This window comes from Salvelinus namaycush, chromosome 27 (genome assembly GCF_016432855.1).
Source record: "Salvelinus namaycush isolate Seneca chromosome 27, SaNama_1.0, whole genome shotgun sequence".
Lineage (NCBI taxonomy): Eukaryota > Metazoa > Chordata > Actinopteri > Salmoniformes > Salmonidae > Salvelinus > Salvelinus namaycush.
This window is the reverse complement of record NC_052333.1, coordinates 30,218,499-30,241,785: the sequence shown is the minus strand read 5'-3', so window position 1 is coordinate 30,241,785 and position 23,287 is coordinate 30,218,499. Positions and strand designations below refer to the sequence as shown.

Here is a 23,287-nt window from a genome sequence, read left to right as displayed (position 1 = left end):
CACTTCAACATTCTATGGCAGCCATGTTAGCTTGTTAGCTCCCAATTAACATTACATGGGGAATATTAAAAAAATACTATAAAACTGAATGTCTGTAATGAGCATTAAGATGCATTTACATGACACTACCACATGCAGCCATGTTCCCCATGAACATTACATGGGGAATATTTAAACAATGTTATGTAACTGAATGTCTTGAATTAGAACAATATCCCAAATTCTAAAAGTTGTCCCAACTCTAAATACACAGAACCCAAATATAAACACAACATGCAACAATTTTCAAGATGTTACAGTTCATATAAGGAAATAAGTCATTTGAAATAAATTAATTAGTCCCTAATCTAATGGATTTCACGACAGGGAATACAGATATGCATCTTGTTAGTCACAAGATGCCTTAAAAGAGGGGTGTGGATCAGCAAACCAGTCAGTATCTGGTGTGACCACCATTTGCCTCATGCAGTGTAACACATCTACTTCACATAGAGTTGATCAGGCTTTTGATTGTGGCCTGTGGAATGTTGTCCCACTCCTCTTCAATGGCTGTGCGAAGTTGTAGGAACTGGATCATGCTGTCGTAAACGTCGATCCAGAGCATCCCAAACAAGCTCAATGGGTGACATGTCTGGTGAGTATGCAGGCATGGAAGAACTGGGACATTTTCAGCTTCCAGGAATTGTGTACAGATCCTTGCAACATGGGGCTGTGCATTATCATGCTGAAACATGAGGTGATGGCGGCAGATGAATGGCATGACAATGGGCCTCAGGATCTCGTCATGATATCTCTGTGCATATAAATTGCCATCGATAAAATGCAATTGTGTTCATTGTCCGTAGCTTATGCCTGGCTATACCATAACCCCACCGCCACCATGGGGCACTCTGTTCAGCAAACCGCTCGCCCACAAGACAACATACACTGTTAAAACCGGGGTTCATCTGTGAAGAGCACACTTCTCAAGCGTGCCAGTGTAACGGATGTGAAATGGCTAGCTAGTTAGCGGGTACGCGCTAGTAGCGTTTCAATCAGTTACGTCACTTGCTCTGAAACCTAGATGTAGTGTTGCCCCTTGCTCTGCAAGGGCCGCGGCTTTTGTGGAGCGATGGGTAACGTTGCTTCGTGGGCGACCGTTGTTGATGTGTGCAGAGGGTCCCTGGTTCGCGCCCGTGTCGGGGCGAGGGGACGGTTTAAAGTTATACTGTTACATTGATGCTGTTGACCCGGATCACTGGGCTGCGGAAAATGAGGAGGTTGAAAGGGGGGTGAGTGTAACGGATGTGAAATGGCTAGCTAGTTAGCGGGTACGCGCTAGTAGCGTTTCAATCAGTTACGTCACTTGCTCTGAAACCTAGAAGTAGTGTTGCCCCTTGCTCTGCAAGGGCCGCGGCTTTTGTGGAGCGATGGGTAACGATGCTTCGTGGGTGTCAGTTGTTGATGTGTGCAGAGGGTCCCTGGTTCGCGCCCGTGTCGGGGCGAGGGGACGGTTTAAAGTTATACTGTTACACCAGTGGCCATGAAGGTGAGCATTTGCCCACTGAAGTTGGTTACGACGTCAATCTGCAGTCAGGTCAAGACTCGTGTGAGGAAGATGAGCATGCAGATGAACTTCCCTGAGACGGTTTCTGACAGTTTGTACAGAAATGATTTTGTTGTGCAAAACCACAGTCTCATCAGCTGTCCGGGTGGCTAGTCTCAGACGATCCCACAGGTGAAAAAGCCGGATGTGGAGGTCCTGGGCTGGTGTGGTTACACGTGGTCTGCGGTTGGACTTACTGCCAAATTCTCTAAAAAGATGTTGGAAGCAGCTTATGGGAGAGAAATTAACATTCAATTCTCTGGCAACAGCTCTGGTAGGCATTCCTGCAGTCGGTATGCCAATTGCACGCTCCCTCAAAACTTGAGACATTGTGTTGTGTGCACATTTTAGTGGCACAAGGTGCACCTGTGTAATGATCATGCTGTTTAAACAGCGTCTTGATATGCCACACCTGTCATGTGGATGGATTATTTTGGCAAAGGAGAAATGGTCACTAACAGGGATGTAAACAAATTTATACACAACATTTTAGAGAAATAATATTTTTGTGAGTTTGTAACATTTCTGGGATCTTTTATATTTCAGCTCGTGAAACATGGGACCAACACTTTACGTTTATATTTCTGTTCAGTGTATATGGCTCTGGGCACAAACGGCTTCTCCAATAGACAGGTTGGCTGGTTAGCAACAAAACAGAAGGGGTTTGCTTAGATTGTTGACATGTAACTATAATTCGTCTCCAATGTTTATTGAAAACATACATTTGCACAATGAGCACTTGTCTCAAACACATCGTTACAGTTGTTGGCTAGCTAGCTAGCGAATTTGAACAATATTAGCATAGACGTCACGTGACAGTCAAAGCACCTCAAAATAAGACATGGCATCAAGAACAAGATCAAACTAGAGGGTGACTTTACAAGTAAAGATGCGGAGCTTGCTTTAATTCTTTAAAATAATTTTTGTGGTAACGGAAAAGTTAAAAAGTTTTACTATGATATTTCAAGCAAAACAGTTACATACAGTGCACAAAACATTAGGAACACCTGCGCTTTCCATGACATAGACTGACAGGTGAATCCACGTGAAAGCTGTGCTCCCTTATTGATGTAATTTGTTAAATCCACTTCAATCGGTGTAGATGAAGGGGAGAAGACAGGTTAAAGAAGGCTTTTTAAGCCATGAATTGTGTATGGATTGTATGTGTGCTATTCAGAGGGTGAATGGGCAAGACAAAAGTTAAGTGCCTTTGAATGGGGTATAGTATTAGATGCCAGGTGCACCGGTTTGAGTGTGTCAAGAACTGCAATGCTGATGGATTTTTCACACTCAGTTTCCCATGTGTATCAAGAATTGTCAAACACCCAAAGGACATCCATCCAACTTGACACGAATGTGGGAATCATTGGAGTCAACATGGGCCAGGATCCCTGTAGAACGATTCCGACACCTTGTAGAATTGAGTTGGTTCTGAAGGCAAAAGGGGGTGCAACTCAATATTAGGTGTTCCTACTGTTTTGTACACTTAGCGTATGTATATTATATATAAGAATACAGCCACACTTAGCCTGCGTCTTGTGATCGGTTGTTCATTTCCCCTTGAATATCTAGCCTAGGTTGGATTATAAACTAATCAAGTATTGGATTGCTTGTATTTTTCATGTTCTCTTGCATTATCTGAGAAACAGGGACCCAGTAAAATATAGTGTAAACATTAAGGGAATCATAATTGTTTAATGAAAAGTCAAGAAAACAAAGTAACAAAAATTCCACCATACTCACTCACTGAATCTCCCACCCACCACTTTAACATTAGTCCTTTACTTGGTCCCTCTGATTAAAAGCTCTGATTCCAAATCAAGCCATTGCACCCAACTATAGGCCAATGTTGACAACTTAAAGCATCTGATAAGACTGTTGATGTAAAGGAATACATTGGAAGGAAACAACCTACGTATCACAGATGCCTAGGTAAAGCAGCTTACAATACAAGCCATTTCAGATACGCAACAAAAAAGTCAACAAGGTAATGGGGATAGCAGCATGGGGTTGGTTTGGAATCAGCCCAGAGATGCAGTCGTGTACATACAGAATGGTTTAGGGTGAAGGAGCTCTTTCTAACCACATAACAGCTACAGCATTGATTGTCTTTGACACAAGGCCTACTGTATTATTCAAGAGTGGAGGGAGAGCAGACACCCATTCGAAAAAAAAAAAAAGAATAGTACACGTGAATAAAAATGAATAAATGTTACAATTCAACAAAACCTGCTGCCGCAGCTTATTAACACTAAACAAAAGTGGAAGAGGGTTCATCATTCAGTTGTTCAAAAGGTAGGTCAAACATTCCTTCCAGACACATTAAGATGAATTAGGGTGGAAGAAATGTTTGTTTTGATGGACTGTATCTATTTCCCCAAATCCTGTCACTCTGGATAATCGGTTCAGTTTCCAAATGGCTAGTCCACCCTAAATACATTAATTTACTGTACTTTCACATTATGAAGGTACTTCATGTGAAGGGCACATTTAAAGCAATTTATTCACTACTTTAAAGCAAATCATACTCCAATGGTCCTCTAAGCACAGCTTACCTGTTGATTAATAATTCAATTAATATATATTGTCACATACTGGTACAACTAATGATTTACATGCAACTTGAAAGCAACCAACAGTTATGAAAACAGTTACAAACAAGTGGCTTGGTCAGTAACTGCTGTGTGTTGTAGACATCTAAAGCAGCTTAGTCATGTTTCCCAATAAGTCACATTCCGGAAGCTGAAGCCTCTTGGCCTACATGTCAAGTATCTTTGATGGCTGCTATTTGGGGACCTGGTTTATGGACTATACGTTACAATATTATGCCCTTTTCATTTCATTGGAATGTTCCAGTTGTAGACTAACATCCTCCGATCCAAATAAACCCTTAACTTAAATCCAGGAAAATGCCCTAACCACTTAACTGTCTAGTTCTATTGTGTTCAATCTGTGATCTCTGCAAGTACAATTAAAGGCAAAAGTAAGCATTAAACATATTGGTGTGATTGCAATTCTTGATTTTAGTTTTAACTATAGTTCACGGCAACTTAAATGGACATTGTTTTGGTTAGCCTTTTTATGACCAAAAGGGAATAAACTCTGCAATTATAAATGGACGATGAATTACAACTCCCAAGTCATCTGCGTAGCTTGCCTAAGTCTCAGTTTGATGACCTATCTGACTTAGACATGCTGATGAGGACTTTGTACAGTTCAAATCTTATTGCTCATCATCCTGCAGATGGTTTGTGTTGAAATGCTACTCCCCATTCAAGTCCCCTTTAGAACCTAGTCCAGTCCTGTCTGTCACTTGTCTTCTCACCCTCTCCTTTAAACTCCATCAGTATCTTTCCCTCCAATCGTATAAATCCATCTCTCATTCGGTTTCTGCTCCTCCTCTAAATCCCTCCCTCCACCTCCCTTTCTTATTGATGACTCGCTGTCTCACTCATACTCTGCGATTAGCACCATCATGTAAATTCCAACCAGCATCGCTAGGATCTCCATCACTGATTGGCCCAGACTGGAGCGGCCAACCAGCAGCTCAGGCAGAACCGTCACAGTGGCAATGTACACAAAGCCACCCGCAGTGAATGGTAGGATCCAGGCTGTGGCAGCCGCACCCACACCCTCAGCCAATAGGGAGCAGGCTGTGCCGGCAAGAGCCCCCAAGGCTGTCAGCAGCTGTAGACACATAGCCTGATGGGAAAGAGGAAGTTGTCAATGGACATTTCTACCTACAGAGACTTTCTCATACAGGCTGTTGGAACAGAAAAGATACGAATCCTACTGCTGCCACCATGTGTCAATAGGCGTTGTGTTGTCGTCATGACAGATGTTGTACCGAGCATGTTTCAGTACATAGTCAGAACATTGCTGTTTTGTCTGACATCAGTATGTGTAACATCAATCATTATGAAAAGCTGAAGCTTGTGCATTACCTTCTTCTTGGTGCAGCCAGACTGGACCAGGATGGCAAAGTCACCAATCTCGTGGGGCACCTCATGCAGCAGGATGGTGAGAGTGGTGACTGTGCCTACTGCTGGGCCCACCAGGAACGATGCCCCGATGGCCAGCCCGTCAGTGAAATTGTGTGTGAAGTCAGCAGCCAGGTTCAGGTAGCCCGATACCTTGATATCTATATTGATAAGGACATCAAACATTCAGCATGCTGCACATACCCTATGGACTCTAGTCTAGAGCACCTGGTTAAATTGTGCTTAGGCGCATTTGTTAACTCTCCATGGTTGAAGTACAAATAAATGTAATTTTTGTAAAAATGTCTGAGTGTGCTACATTTACTATTGTATAAAAGTTGAGTCATCACGAATGCATTAAATCGATTGCTTTAAAAAAATATTCATATATTTGGTTTGGTACCGTTGATTTTGTTACACGTGCCTGTCCGTCGCAGGACTTTTAAGCTCAAATGGCAGACAATTTGGGGCGCTCTTATAATAAAAGTTGGTCTCACGCCAATACACCAATTGCAGAGCCAAATGATCACTTAAATAACAGCCAAACCTGGTCCGTGTTGATATCTAGAGCGCTGAGCCATTAGTGCTTTTAGAGGTCTGTTCAATTTCGGTCCGATGAAAAAAAAGGATCACAATTTACAGTTTCGATTATTAAAAAAACAAAACATGAAATGCACTATGCATTGTGTGGGTTGAATGCTGTAACACAGAATAAAACAAAATTCCATGATGGTAGTGACTGCCCATGACTGCTTATCACTTATTAACCTCTTTAAATCAAATATTTCAGTTACTTATATTACTTGTTTTATTTGATCACTATTATTTCATTCCAAGTCATTATCTCACCTCTATAGAGATGCTGCCTGTGCGGTCTGAAAAATCACTATTTTGTAGTTCTTCAAAGTAAATAAGGCATACTTTTATGACTGCTGAATACCAACTATCAATCACTTCGATCATGCATTTTCAGGTAGAGATACATCGCAAAGAAACTGCTCTCTATGGATCCCCTCTTGATCGCGCATTTTCCTGTCTCTTACATAACAGGTGTAAAAGAAACACAGACCGGACAAGTTTAGCCGTGCAGTGGATTATGGTCATTGTAGTTAGTTTAGCTCGGAAAACATGATAATTATGTAGAACATTGGCCTGTTGGAAACTACAACACCCTACTACATCGCACAGTTCGGGCATGATCTGATTTATCTCTAAAGAAACTGCAGCGCAAATTGCGCATTGATCTCACAGAAAAAAAAAAAGGAATGAAATAGAATTCAAATAACTGAACAGGCGCCGGTCAATTAGTTGTTTAAGAAACTAAAATATGGGGCCTCCCAAGTGGCGCAGCGGTCTAAGGTACCGCATCACAGTGCTAGAGGCATTACTACAGACCCGGGTTAATTCCCGGGCTGTGCCACAACCAGCCGTGGCCGGGAGTCCCATAGGCCAGCGCACAATTGGCCCAGCATCGTCCGGGTTAGAGGAGAGTTTGGCCGGTGGGGCTTTACTTAGCTCATCGCGCTCTAGCGACTCCTTTTGGTGACCCCGGTCGCCAGTGTTTCCTCCGACTCATTGGTGTGGCTGGCTTCCGGTTTAAGCTGGCAGGTGTTAAGAAGCGCGGTTTGGCGGGTCATGTTTCAGAGGACGCATGATCTCTCGATCTCTCACTCTCTCTCACTCTCTCTCACTCTCTCTCACTCTCTCTCACTCTCTCTCACTCTCTCTCACTCTCTCTCACTCTCTCTCACATTGCGGAGTTGCAGCAATGAGACAAGATCGACAATTGTGGAGGAAAAGGGGGTGAAAAATATATTATAATAATGAAACAAAATAATTGTCATTTCGGTTAATTGCTCAGCACTATTGATATCCTATGCAAGGTCGTGATTCGTTGAAGTTAAAGCAAATTTGTTTCTGCCCTGTTTCAGCAGACTCCCAGAATCTCGATCCGGCATTCTAGAATTTAGATGAATCAACAAATTCTCTTCTAACCAGCGATGTAAACATTATTCTCAGATGTGTGCAGTTTATAAGGTGCTCGTTTAAAAAAAATACAAGTAATCTGATTACTATTCTTGCACATGTTCTTTTTTTTTTGTATGTTTTATTTAAACTGTTTATGTTTTCAATATATCAGGAACTGTTGAATCATATTATTTGTTGATTTGGACACATGAACTGTGTTTTGACATTGGGCTCTTTATCTAAATGTCTTGTCAACAGGAAGCCGCGACAGCATCATTTTCAATTGAAGTTTTAGGAATATAAATTGACCTTTCTACATACATTTGGAAAGGTATTGCACTTAAATCAGGTTAAAAACTTCTGAATGAGTCCAGAAACATGCTGTGATCGATTTAATTTGATGTACCAGAAATCACCAAAAAGAGTTTGCCCTGCTTAATATTGAGAAGGGAGAGTGGACAATGATCACAACATTGCAATAGTTACATACAACAGAGAAACTGGCTTGATGGGACGCGGGTAACTGAAATGTTGTCATAAAGTAAATATTCTCATGGAGAAAAAGTGGTTTTGAGATTTTAAAAAGAGCCATTTCAGTGAAGGCAAACTGCCCACTAAGAACTTAAGTGGCAATTATTCAACCATCTTACCTGTAGTTTTCTCCTCCACTTCTTTTGGAGTCGTCTCATCTTTCTTTTCTTTTAAATCTTTCTCACCCTCGTTTTTCTTTTTTTTCTCCCCGTCACTCTCCTTTGCCTTAGGAGCAGCTGAAAATAGGAGACGAGAAAATAGGAAAGAAAATAAAAATGCCGTGCATAACTCTTTGGTTTACTGACCCTGCCTCATTCCAAAAGTAGAAGAGCAGCATCAAATCACCCAACCATACAGCAGCTCTCGGCTAGAGGAAAATCTCATCAAATGCCAGATTTCAAAATGGACCCAGAGGTCGGGTTACGAAACCAACTCGCTAGCCTAATGATTTGGCTGCATTCACTAGGTCTAGGGGTCCTAGGCACATTTATGTGAGAGGATAGAGTATGAGGACCATGTTATATGCATGTGCCCAGGAGACAAACACTTTACCTGTTTTCAGGGCCAGCTCCGTCCTGACACCGGAGTCAGCCAGCCCAAGCGGATCATCATTTGTTCATGACAAAATAAATATATACAAAAACAAAAAGTACAAAATAGCCTGAACCAAAACTAAAGATAACAAAATATTCACTGATTACAGATCCTTCTTATCAAGGCTTCACAAGACTTCTTGGCAGAGCACCTAACCAACCAGCTGCTGTCCCCCGGGGGTGGAGTGTGGTAGTGTAATTATGCTCCTAAGACCTAAACTAGGAGCGTTGGTTAAGAGCTAGTAACAAAAAGGTCGCTGGTTCGAATCCCCGAGCCGACGAGGTGAAAAATCTGTAGATGTGCCCTTAAGCAAGGCACTTATCCAGAGTGACTTACAGGAGCAATAAGGGTTAAGAGCATCTGCTAAATGACTCAAATGTAAATGTAACTACCTCACCTATTCCAATACAATTGACATGCATTACATAGATATATAGACAAAGGCAGAAGTGGGCAATAGGCAAAAAAATGCATTGCATACAGAGGGATCATTTCAAGGCATATGAGTTATGGTAAAGAAAGCTCATATTGAATGGATGTAGCCTTGAAATAGCAGGGGCACATGCATCAATTCAAATTGTTGTTCTTTTTTCCCCCACGCTACAAACTCAAATCAAAATGTATTACCTACCCTGAGAGTGGGAGTGTCCGTGTCCACCCTTCAGGAGGCGAACAAATTTCTCCACCACCAGGAAGGCCACGATTCCACCGAGAACCCACAGCCCTACTGACATCATGTGACCATGGGCGGCACCTACAGGTGTGATAAGGAACACCGTCAGGGACATGCTTTTTGCCAAAATGGGGCCAGACTCAATAAAAAAAATATAGAGTAGAAGAGTGAGTCAGTGTCATTCTGAAGCATGCTAAATACTGGTATGTAATGGATAAGCTGGATAGTATGGTGATGGTAAATGTAGGGATCACGACGGAGCTATACCATGTGAATGGCCATGATACTGTGATTCTTCACTGTCAGAGTGGCCTTGTCCCTCGTCTCCATGGTGAGAGTGAGGCTCTGTGAAAACAAGCAAGAGAGAGAATGAAAATGAGAGAAAGACAGACAAAGAAACAGACTGGCATGACTACATCCTTTTAACTATAAACCAATAAATCTTTTTTTTTTGTTGCTGATCTTAAGAGCTTAAATTTGCTTCACTGATTATTGCGTAAAGATGAAACGCCAGAAACATACCTAAACATATTCAAAAGAATAGATAGGCAATCAATTATTTTCACTTAATTAAGAAATCTACTGTGACAATACTTGCGATACGTTCACTAACCCAGGGCGTGAGGGATGAGGTGCAGGAAGGCGTCTCCCAGCAGGCCACCAGAGGCGAAGCTCAGCAGCACCTTCAAGAGGTTCTGGTTCTGGTCTGTATTGGACTGGACCGGGATCAGGAAGAGGATGAGGAAGGGAGCAGCACTGATCAGCAGAGTGGCACCGATGGCCTAACAATAAGAGAGAAACATAGACAGCAGGTCATAAGCGGCCACTTTAACAGTGTGCTTGTGTGTGGTAAAATAATCTCACACTTGATAAGGATGGCTGTGTCTAACCAATCTAATGAACTTCATCAAATAAGGAAAAGATATTTCCTGTCTACAAAAGTGCTCGGATTCCAAGCCTTTCAATAATTGAATGCCAAATATATACATTCCAGTTTCAGTCCAATTCAATTGACAGAACCTAAATAGTTGACCTGAGTTGTGCTGACCAGCACATTGAAATAATGGTAAAACAGTGTCTAACAAACCTAATCCTGTTGAACATAGCAAATAAAAATGCAAACGTCATAACAGAGACATTTCGCTCTGCAGTCAAAACCAACAGAAAGTTATTGGCAGTACACTGCTGTGAGGTTGTCTAGTCCAGTTGTCAAAGCCAAACTAGTCAATAGAACTCGACATCAAACTTAGCAACAGACTCACTGGCAAAAGGGAAATGTCTGTTGAAAAGTGAAAGCAGTAATTTTGTACCTACAGTAGTGATCCGTTAAATCTGGAGAGATAGGTAGCCTATGTTTGCACAGGGAAAGTCAGGAGGTTGTTGGAACTAACAGGAGGGATACCGACAAAGATATTACATTTTGCATATGATTTGATTGAAGGTAGGCTATGAGCACTAACGGACATCTAAATGTAGCACAGGTTCTGGACAAAAATAATGTATCAAATATCCAGAACAACACATTTATGTCCATTCATGTATGGCTCCAAGGTCTCCACTGACAATACCTGCATCCAGAGCTCCACTATGTCCCTCTTCTCTCCCTCCACCTGCCTCTTCACCCTCTCCCCTCCTTGGGTGTGCCCGTGTCCACTCTCCTCCTTGTGCTCATGAGCATGACCATGGTCATGTGCATGACCATGGTGCGACTCCTCTGCTGGGGGCAGGTTGGCCTCAGCACTCCACTTGCTCGCCCCCTGGTGTAGCTTCTGACCGCCATGGGAATGACCATGGCAACCGCCACCCCCATGCGAATGTGCATGCCCATGGTCATGAGAGTGACTGTGAGCAACAGTTAGCTGGGCGGCTAGCAACAGCACCGCTCCTGTGAGCAGTGCTAGCAGACGTCCATGGGCCATCATCTCACCTGGGACAGACACCCAAATGGAAAAATCTATGGTTACAACAGGCTATAGTACAGGTTGGTGTACTATAGTACAGCAATACAGCTTCATACAGCAACATCTTATTGTTTTTATATTGTGGGTAGCTTTAGTTAGCTAGTTATGGAACAAATATTAGGCTAACTAGTTAGTTAGACAACAATTAACATTATCAACATCCCATCTGCTATACCTAACAGCATTCCCATGATGGCCCTCTGCTAAGGCAATAAGCGTACACTTTTCAAGGGGGGGTTATGAGGAGTCAAACACTGAGGAAAAGGGGTAGGGTCCCAAATGGGGTTAGTAGCCTAGTTGAGTAACTAACTTAGCTAGGCCGTGTTATTAAAGTGCTGGCTTGAAACATACTGTATGTTAATTGTTGTTATACCTAACGCCTAGCAAGTTAGCCACTAACTGTTTGGCTACCAGCTAAGTTAGCCACATCAACAATAGCTGCCTATGAATGCGATTAAACGAATGCAGATGTCGCAGTTTAGATTTGCATGCAAAATCAGTTGGCGGGATACTTAACTAGCAAAGTACAATAGCAAACAATTGGTAACGTTACCTAGATAGGTATTTGGAGTTGTTAGCGGTGATGACAACAATGCTGCAGTATAAACGAATTGCCCTAAACTCACCTGTCTGTTATAATTATGCACGGATAGACAGTCTGCGGTGTTGCGGGTCAGTGATAACGGTTTATCAGATAAATTATTCCCAACAGATGATCTGAAAAGTGTCTATTCGTTATCAAACGTGGCATTTAGTCAAATAAATAGAAACCTCGCGTGATTTCATTCGCTGGTGTAACTAAAGAGTACGTGTCATAATATCGCGAGACTTATGTTTTTGTAATCTCATCCTGCATAAAAGCAGGATGCGGACGCAAATATGGTGGATGAATGAAGGCGTCCCACTCAGGCCATTTACCATTGAATTTTTTTTGTCACAGTACTGGTCTGCTTAAGGGAGTAGCTCTCCCATAGGCACCAGTGCATTAAGCAGTTGGTTCTGTTTTGCTTAGTTGATTGACTGTGTATGAACCTGAAAAAAAATAGGGAGTGGTATCTCTCACTTCCTCTTCTGTATCTCTCTGACTACTATTTTCAGGGAAATTATTGCAAAGTTTACTTTGGAAAAGACAACGACCAATAATGGAATTATCTTATTTAGGGGAGGTTTACTTTCAACTGAGAGTGTGTTGTATTACAGTTTACATGTATTGTTCTCTGAGATTCCACATAAAGACTGGGAAAAAATGTAGGCCTAATTAAATGAAGCATTCTAGGCTACCCTTCTACACTTGTACTATTAGAAATGGGAATATTTCACAATATCAGGACAAAAATACCGCATTTGATGTTGAAGTTTCCCTATGAAAAGCAATGGAATTCCAAATAACAAAACGTGTATTGAGATGGAATGGAAATACTGTATCATTCTATTCAGGGACCGAGAAAAAAAGGATTAGAATTACAGTTGAGCCATGCTTACATTCATCTGCCATGTCTCTGCACACTTTCCTCTTGTCCCATGTCCATACCTTGGCTCAAACCTGACCCCAGCCATAACCCTAACCATGGCTTCATGTCCACACCACAGGTGGCTGATGAGGGGAGAACAGCTCATAATAACAACAGCGCAAATGGAATGGAAACCATGTGTTGGATGTATTTGATACCATTCCACTAATGCCGCTCCAGCTATTACCACGAGCCCGTTCTCTCCAATTAAGGTGCCACCAACCTCCTGTGGTCCACACCCTGGCTCAACCCGAACCCTAGCAATAACCCTAACCTTAGCCCAGCCTTATGTTCAACCCTAACCCTAATCTTAGTTTGTCATACTTTTATCCTACTTTTCTAAGTTTCGAGAGCTCAGCTCTGCCTGGCTCTCTCATTGACAGTAGTGCCTTTTGCGTCCCTTTGATATTTCAAGTAGAAATTTTGCACCAATATTGCATTTTAAAAGCCTGTTATATTAAATTAAGTGTCCTTTAATATAGACCACATGGAGAATTAAATAAATCAAATTTTCTATATGAATAAAGACACGCTAAAGTGCCAAAATCCAGCATTTTGACATGTCCCTCCGTGCACCCTCTGTCACTTAAACCACACAATTGTCCAAGTTTTCATCATAATTGAAAAGATCTAGTTATTTTGTTGCTTTGACAAAGTCATTTAGTGTAATTAGTGATTCATTTACATCTGTCCCTCATTTTAAGATCAATCCTGTTAAGTGAACTGAACTCTCTTTTTAGGTAAAACTGTTCCTTTTAAAATATTTTTCAAAAGAATCATTGAACATCTAATAGTCAAATCATAGTGTAAAAGCAGGTGAGCTGGTTCTACTGTTTTCGGTGTTTTGTGGTGGAAAACTGAGCTGGCTGAGCATGACATGTCAACCCTGTTACCCATAGATAGACAGACTAGAAATATTCTAACAATAAAAAATAAAAAATTGTGAAGCTTGCATTCAATTGCTACTCCCTGTTGCACACAACAAGCTTCCATTCCCCCAATCAAAATGGGATTTGTAGCTGATTTAAGATGAAATCGTCAACCATGTTACGGTCAACCTGTTACTATATTTGGCACTTAATAGGCTCTTACTATAGCATTTTTTTAAATGGGAAAACATATTTTTTTAATCATTTGAACACGTGCTCTTTATGACAGAATTACAAAAATGTGTGAAATCCAACGTTTTTTTCATGAAGTTACACTTCTCAAAAGGCACCGAATTGGTGGAATGGCCCAGCTCCAGTTCAATTTAAAAGTCAAATGCAGACAGATTTGCAAAAATCTCAATATCAAATTATTTCTGAGTACCTTACTGTGATTGTTTTCAATTAAAATGGTCAAAAAGAAACAAAAATAGCTTCTTAGCAAAGAGCAATTTCTCAAGAAAGAATTTAGAAAGGACTGTCTGGTAGTGGTCTGAGTGGGGTGGGGAAAACGTACAATTATTGACAGAGAGGTTTGGAACTCTTTTTCTTATTGGTCTAATTTACTAATTTACTGCTTGGTGATGTCACGAGACAGGCCAAAACTCTATCCCACCAAAACAGGTTGACATTTCAGGTGGTCTTTTCAAACAGCTCTAACACTAAAATACCATTATCATAATTTTCACAATTACACAGTATTATTCCAACCTCATAGTGTGGAAATATATATACACTGCTCAAAAAAATAAAGGGAACACTTAAACAACACAATGTAACTCCAAGTCAATCACACTTCTGTGAAATCAAACTGTCCACTTAGGAAGCAACACTGATTGACAATAAATTTCACCTGCTGTTGTGCAAATGGAATAGACAACAGGTGGAAATTATAGGCAATTAGCAAGACACCCCCAATAAAGGAGTGGTTCTGCAGGTGGTGACCACAGACCACTTCTCAGTTCCTATGCTTCCTGGCTGATGTTTTGGTCACTTTTGAATGCTGGCGGTGCTTTCACTCTAGTGGTAGCATGAGACGGAGTCTACAACCCACACAAGTGGCTCAGGTAGTGCAGCTCATCCAGGATGGCACATCAATGCGAGCTGTGGCAAGAAGGTTTGCTGTGTCTGTCAGCGTAGTGTCCAGAGCATGGAGGCGCTACCAGGAGACAGGCCAGTACATCAGGAGACGTGGAGGAGGCCGTAGGAGGGCAACAACCCAGCAGCAGGACCGCTACCTCCGCCTTTGTGCAAGGAGGAGCAGGAGGAGCAATGCCAGAGCCCTGCAAAATGACCTCCAGCAGGCCACAAATGTGCATGTGTCTACTCAAACGGTCAGAAACAGACTCTATGAGGGTGGTATGAGGGCCCGACGTCCACAGGTGGGGGTTGTGCTTACAGCCCAACACCGTGCAGGACGTTTGGCATTTGCCAGAGAACACCAAGATTGGCAAATTCGCCACTGGCGCCCTGTGCTCTTCACAGATGAAAGCAGGTTCACACTGAGCACATGTGACAGACGTGACAGGGTCTGGAGATGCCGTGGAGAACGTTCTGCTGCCTGCAACATCCTCCAGCATGACCGGTTTGGCGGTGGGTCAGTCATGGTGTGGGGTGGCATTTCTTTGGGGGGCCGCACAGCCCTCCATGTGCTCGCCAGAGGTAGCCTGACTGCCATTAGGTACCGAGATGAGATCCTCAGACCCCTTGTGAGACCATATGCTGGTTCGGTTGGCCCTGGGTTCCTCCTAATGCAAGACAATGCTAGACCTCATGTGGCTGGAGTGTGTCAGCAGTTCCTGCAAGAGGAAGGCATTGATGCTATGGACTGGCCCGCCCGTTCCCCAGACCTGAATCCAATTGAGCACATCTGGGACATCATGTCTCGCTCCATCCACCAACGCCACGTTGCACCACAGACTGTCCAGGAGTTGTCGGATGCTTTAGTCCAGGTCTGGGAGGAGATCCCTCAGGAGACCATCCGCCACCTCATCAGGACCATGCCCAGGCGTTGTAGGGAGGTCATACAGGCACGTGGAGGCCACACACACTACTGAGCCTCATTTTGACTTGTTTTAAGGACATTACATCAAAGTTGGATCAGCCTGTAGTGTGGTTTTCCACTTTAATTTTGAGTGTGAATCCAAATCCAGACCTCCATGTGTTGATAAATTTGATTTCCATTGATAATTTTTGTGTGATTTTGTTGTCAGCACATTCAACTATGTAAAGGAAAAAGTATTTAATAAGAATATTTCATTCATTCAGATCTAGGATGTGTTATTTTAGTGTTCCCTTTTATTTTTTTGAGCAGTGTATATATAAAACACAGAAAAATCTAGTTTTTGACTGCACTGGGCCTTTAACCACTGGATACAATATCCCTTAATCTGATATAACACAAGCCTATAGGAATAGAGATATATTTAAAATAAGACTGACAGATATTGCATTTATAGGAAGTATATCCCATATATATTTAATTCTGTGTCTTCCCACCAAGCAGCAGTATGCTTGCTTTATGAAGTTCACACCTTTTCAGATGCTGCTTATTCCATGCAAGGGAACTCGGTTGACCCCTAAAGCCAAGGCGGGATGGGAGGGCTATTGTATTGATGCAAATCAGTGGTACCAATTTAACATCCCACAATTCGATTAGACATCTGCATATTGAGCATCTGCCTCCTAAATCTGCCAATACCCTCCCCCCCCCTCCCCCCACACCCCCTGGGTAGCCCCCACGACCCCAGGGCAGCCTCTGTCCCTGGTTCCTCCCTCCCCCTGACCCTGTCAGACCCTTGCACAATTGTTGACCCCGCCCTAGAGACAGAGCAGCCGGAGTTCAAGGTAAATGTTATTTTCTCTGTCCGTCTGCGGCCTGCCCAGTCCTGCCCTTGCCCATAATCATATGCACCGCTCTTTTCACTTTCTCACAGTTTTGTCACCCATTGGACTAGATTTGACTGTCTTGAAAATGAAGCTTTTCAGTCAATTCACTGAAACGTTTTTCTTTTCTAATTTGGACCCCACAGATTGCTTTTCAATGGTGGGAATGATACAAAAGTGTGTCAAAAGTTTAAAGCAACATACAACACACAGCATAAGTGGTGGGATTTTATGAAAATTCAACCCTAAAAACATATTTACACAGTATGTAAAACCTTTATACATTTTAAGACATTACACAAACGATACATGGTTTGTGCTAGTGACAGCAGATCACATTGCTTGTCTATTTCTTATGAATAACCTGTAGGTAGCAATGTTAATTTATTTTAACAAAGCAGGAAAAACTAGCTGGCGTTAGTTCTTTTTTTTGTAACTCGTTTTCAAAACTTGACAGAATCATGCACCTAAAATTCTACCTTCACATCTTAAAGGTCAACGCAATTACTCACAAACACTAGTCTAATATACTAATTTAATACATGATTTGTATGGTAATCTCTTCAGTTTTAATAGCTGTTAATAGGGGAATCATTATTCAAGTGGTGGGATTTAAAAATATATATATACAGTACCAGTCAAAAGTTTGGACACACCTAGTCATTCAAGGTTTTTTCTTTATTTTTACTATTTTCTACATTGTAGAATAATAGTGACGACATCAAAACTATGAAATAACACATATGGAATCATGCAGTAGCCAAAAAAGTGTTAAACAAATCAAAATATATTTTAGATTTTAGATTCTTCAAAATAGCCAGCCTTTGCCTTGATGACAGCTTTGCACACTCTTGGAATTCTCTCAACCAGCTTCATGAGGAATGCTTTTCCAACAGTCTTGAAGGAGTACCCACATATGCTGAGCACTTGTTGGCTGCTTTACCTTCACTCTGCAGTCCAACTCATCCCAAACCATCTCAATTGGGTTGAGGTCAGGTGATTGTGGAGGCCAGGTCATCTGATGCAGCCCTCCATCACTCTCCTTTGTCAAATAGCCCTTACACAGCCTGAAGGTGCGGTTTGGGTCATTGTCCTGTTGAAAAACAAATGACAGTCCCACTAAGTGCAAACCAGATGTGATGGCGTATTTGCTGCATAATGCTGTGGTAGCCATGCTGGTTTAAAGTGTGCCTTGAATTCTAAATAAATCACTGACAGTGTCACCAGCAAAGCACCCCCACACCATCACACCTCCTCCTCCATGCTTCACAGTGAGAACCACACATGCGGAGATCATCCATTCGCCTACTCTGCGTCTCACAAAGACACGGCGGTTGGAAACAAAAATCTCAAATTTGGACAGATTTCCACCGGTCTAATGTCCATTGCTCGTGTTTCTTAGCCCAAGCAAGTCTCTTCTTATTATTGGTGTCCTTTAGTAGTGGTTTCTTTGCAGAAATTCGACCATGAAGGCTTGATTCACACAGTCTCCCCTGAACAGTTGATGTTGAGGTTTTGTCTGTTATTTGAACTCTGTGAAGCATTTATTTGGGCTGTAATCTGAGGTGCTGTTAACTCTAATGAATGTATCCTCTGCAGCAGAGGTAACTCTGGGTCTTTCTTTCCTGTGGCGGTCCTCACGAGAGCCAGTTTCATCATAGCACTTGATGGTTTTTGCTACTGCACTTGAAGAAACTTGAAAAGTTCTTGAAATTTTCCAGATTGATTGACCTTCATGTCTTAAAGTAAGGATGGACTGTCATTTGTCTTTGCTTATTTGAGCTGTTGTTGCCATAATATGGACTTTGTCTTTTACCAATTAGGGATATCTTCTGTATACCACCCTTACCTTGCCACAACACAACTGTTTCGCTCAAACGCATTAAAATTCCACAAATAATTTTTTTTTTCTCCAGAAGAGTTACCCAGCTTATGTAAGTACCTCATTTTTGTATTAGTAGAATACAAATAGAATAGTAGAATAGTAGTGTGCGTTCCAAGCAAGTTTAGGAGAGTCTCTGGAGAGTGTCTGCGAGAGTCTCCCTCTTGAATAAATATTTTGTATAATTTCATGGATGCAGGGGTGTAAAGTAACAAAGTAAAATACTTTGAAGTACTACTTAAGTATTTTTGAGGGTATCTGTACTTGACTTTACTATTAATAATTTTTCACACCTTTTACTTTTACTCCACTACATTCCCAAAGATACTTTTTACTCAAATGCAATGCCTTCAGAAAGTATTCACACCCCTTATTAAATGTATAATTTTTGTCACTGGCCTACACACAACACCCCATAATGTCAAAGTGGAATTATGTTTTTTGATTTTTTTAAATAATTAATTAAGAATGAAAAGCTGAAATGTCTTGAGTCAATAAGTATTCAACCTCTTTGTTACGGCAAACCTAAATAAGTTCAGGAGTAAAAATGTGCTTAACAAGTCACATAAGTTGCATGGACTCACTCTGTGTGCAATAATAGTGTTTAACATGATTTTTTAATGACTACCTCATCTCTGTACCCCACACATAAAATTATCAGTAAGGTTCCTCAGGCGAGCAGTGAATTTCAAACACAGATTCAACCTCAAAGACCTTGGAGATTTTCCAATGCCTCGCAAAGAAGTGCATCTATTGTTAGATGGGTAAAAAAAAGCAGACATTGAATGTCCCTTTGAGCATGTTGAAGTTATTAATTACACTTTGGATGGTGTATTAATACACCCAGTCACTACAAAGATACAGGCGTCCTTCCTAACATAGTTGCCGGAGAGGAAAGGAAACTACTCAGCGATTTCACCAGGAGGCCAGTTACAGAGTTTAATGGCTATGACAGAAGAAAACTGAGGATGGATCAACAACATTGAACATACACTAAACAAAAATATAAATGCAGCATGCAACAATTTCAAAGATTTTACTGAGTTACAGTTCATATAAGGAAATCAGTCAATTGAAATAAATTCATTAGGTCCTAATCTATGGATTTCACGACTGGGAATGCAGATGCACTATATGACCAAAAGTATGTGGAAACCTGCTTGTTGAACATCTCAATCCAATATCATGGGCATTAATATGGAGTAGGTCCCCCCTTTGCTGCTATAACAGCCTCCACTCTTCTGGGAAGGCTTTCCACTAGATGTTGGAACATTGCTGCGGGGACTTGCTTCCATTCAGCCACAAGAGCATTAGTGAGGTCGGGCATTGATGTTGGGCGATTAGGCCTGGCTCGCAGTCGGCGTTCCAATTCATCCCAAAGGTATTCAATGGGGCTGAGGTCAGGGCTCTGTGCAGGCCAGTCAAGTTCTTCCACACTGATCTCAACAAACCATTTCTTTATGCACGGGGGCATTGTCATGCTGAAACAGGAAATGGCCTTCCCCAAACTGTTGCCACAAAATTGGAAGCACAAAATCGTCTAGAATGTCATTATATGCTGTAGCGTTAAGATTTCCCTTCACTGGAACTAAGGGGCCTAGCCTGAACCATGAAAAACAGCCCAAGACCATTATTCCTCCTCCACCAAACTTTACAGTTGGCACTATGCATTGCGGCAGTTAGCGTTATCCCAGCATCCGCCAAACACAGATTTGTCCATCGGACTGCCAGATGGTGAAGCGGGATTCATCATTCCAGAGAGAACCCATTTCCACTACTCCAGCCGATGCATTGCATATGATGACCTTCGGCTTGTGTGTGGCTGCTAGCACTTAACAGTTGACCGGGCAGCTTTAGCAGGGCAGAAATTTTACAAACTGACTTGTTGGAAAGGTGGCATCCTCTGACGGTACCACGTTGAAAGTCATGAAGCTCTTCAGTAAGGCCATTCTACTGCCAATGTTTGTTTATGGGGAATGCGTGGCTGTGTGCTCGATTTTATACACCTGTCAGACACTAATATGATGGGATGTCCACATACTTTGTATATATAGTGTATTTTGAATACACTTCATTAGCCAAGGGGTCGTGAAACGTTCATACAGACGTAAAGGGGAACCAATAGCATCGATTAATGTAAAAAAATATATATTATCACCACATTTGGAGTTACAAGGTTTTCATCTGAGACCAACAATTTAATAATATAAATCTATGTAACTGAAGGGATATGGTCAAATGTAACTGAGTAAAAAGTAAGTTACTTCTTTCAGAAATTACTTGATTTAGAGTACAAGTACAGCTCACAGAGAGTAACTACAGAGAGTAGTACTAGTTCCTCCAAGCTCATTACTACACACCTCTGCCCTCTGGCTAGAAGCTCATTTAGAATTTTTCTTTCACCTTGAATCCTACCCTGTGATCCTTTCAGGACCTTATCTTTTTAACCACAGATAATAGAAACGCGCCGTTTTCACATACACTACCGTTCAAAAGTTTGGGAAATGTCCTTGTTTTTGAAAGAAAAGCACGTTTTTGTCCATTAAAATAACATCAAATTGATCAGAAATACAGTGCAGACATTGTTTATGTTGTTGTAAATGACTATTGTAGCTGGAAACGGCAGATTTTTTAAGGAATATCTATGTAGGCATGCTGAGGCCCATTATCATCAACCATCACTCCTGTGGCCAGTTTTATTGCTTCTTTAATCAGGACAACAGTTTTCAGCTGTGCTAACATAATTGCAAAAGGGTTTTCTAATGATCAATCAGCCTTTTAAAATTATAAACTTGGATTAGCTAACACAATTTGCCATTGGAACACAGGAGTGATGGTTGCTGTTAATGGGCCTATGTAGATATTCCATTCAAAATCAGCCGTTTCCAGCTACAATAGTCATTTACAACATTAACAATGTCTACACTGTATTTCTGATCAATTTGATGTTATTTTAATGGACAAAAATGTGCTTTTCTTTAAAAAACAAGGACATTTCTAGGTGACCCCACACTTTTGAATGGTAGTGTATGTAGACACTGGTATGGTGCTGGTGATAATGAATATGAGGTTGAAAACTGACGGAATTGCCCTTTAAGTATATTTTAGCGGTGTCTTTTACTTTTGATACTTAAGTATATTTAAAACCAGATACTTTTAGACTTTTATTCAAGTAGTATTTTACTGGGTGATTTTCACTTTTACTTGAGTAATTTTCTATTAAGGTATCTTTATCGTCATGGACTGGTTATGCTAGTTAATTAATGAGTTTCGGTAGCCTAGAGTACAGATAAAACCTAGACGGAAGAGGTGTGCTTGACAACAGCATAAACAAACATCCATGCAGTGGTGGAAAAAGTACCCAATGGTCATACTTGAGTAAAAGTAATTTTAAATGAAATACAGAGTTTAGTTTATTTTGTTGAACAGAGTCCACATCAGCAACAACCAGACGTACACACACATGGTGACTCACCTCTGCTAAACTGACAGTCCCAGAATACCTGATCTACACACAGAAAACCATTTGTATAACCCCCAAATGATACGCTGCAAGACATTCAAATGTGTACACACAATATAGTGTGTTATTGTTTTGGTCATATGTTATACTAGATGTATGGAGGCATCAATACAGTAAATCGTGTCTTCTGTTTTTACAAGAACTCACCACAGGTATCCTCCCAGATACAGTATGTACAGTCGTGGCCAAAAGTTTTGAGAATGACACAAATATTAATTTCCCCAAAGTTTGCTGCTTCAGTGTCTTTAGATATTTTTGTCAGATGTTACTATGGAATACTGAAGTATAATTACAAGCATTTCATAAGTGTCAAAGACTTTTATTGACAATTACATGAAGTTGATGCAAAGAGTCAATATTTGCAGTGTTGACCCTTCTTTTTCAAGACCTCTGCAATCCGCCCTGGCATGCTGTCAATTAATTTCTGGAATGGGCTGCCATCTTGACTGATGGCAGCCCATTCTTGCATAATCAATGCTTGGAGTTGGTCAGAATTTGTGGGTTTTTGTTTGTCCACCCGCCTCTTGAGGATTGACCACAAGTTCTCAATGGGATTAAGGTCTGGGGAGTTTCCTGTCCATGGACCCAAAATATTGATGTTTTGTTCCCAGAGCCACTTAGTTATCACTTTTGCCTTATGGCAAGGTGCTCCATCATGCTGGAAAAGGCATTGTTCATCACCAAACTGTTCCTGGATGGTTGGGAGAAGTTGATCTCGGAGGATGTGTTGGTACCATTCTTAATTCGTGACTGTGTTCTTAAGCAAAATTGTGAGTGATCCCACTCCCTTGGCTGAGAAGCAACTCCACACATGAATGGCCTCAGGATGCTTTACTGTTGGCATGACACAGGACTGATGGTAGCGCTCACCTTGTTTTTTCCGGACAAGCTTTTTTCCAGATGCCCCAAACAATCAGAATGGGGATTCATCAGAGAAAATGACTTTACCCCAGTCCTCAGCAGTCCAATCCTTGTACCTTTTGCAGAATATCAGTCTGTCCCTGATGTTTTTCCTGGAGAGAAGTGGCTTCTTTGCTGCCCTTCTTGACACCAGGCCATCCTCCAAAAGTCTTCACCTCACTGTGCGTTCAGATGCACTCACACCTGCCTGCTGCCATTCCCGAGCAAGCTCTGTACTGGTGGTGCCCCGATCCCACAGCTGAATCAACTTTAGGAGACGGTCCTGGTGCTTGCTGGACTTTTTTGGGCTCCCTGAAGCCTTCTTCACAACAATTGAACCGCTCTCCTTGAAGTTCTTGATGATCCA

At 41.6% G+C, this 23,287-nt stretch overlaps 1 protein-coding gene across 1 annotated transcript; it reads right to left on the bottom strand.

The window, feature by feature from the left end:
* Window positions 1-3,249: 3,249 nt before the first annotated feature.
* On the bottom strand, window positions 3,250-12,085 carry slc39a7 (solute carrier family 39 member 7). Its single transcript, XM_038966001.1, has 8 exons — window positions 11,919-12,085; window positions 10,900-11,258; window positions 9,945-10,113; window positions 9,599-9,676; window positions 9,290-9,412; window positions 8,184-8,300; window positions 5,530-5,726; window positions 3,250-5,287 (listed from the first exon to the last, which is right to left on the bottom strand). The coding sequence occupies exons 2-8, from the start codon at window positions 11,251-11,253 to the stop codon at window positions 5,033-5,035; spliced, it is 1,293 nt and encodes a 430-aa protein (XP_038821929.1). The 5' UTR covers window positions 11,254-11,258; window positions 11,919-12,085; the 3' UTR covers window positions 3,250-5,032.
* Window positions 12,086-23,287: the final 11,202 nt, after the last annotated feature.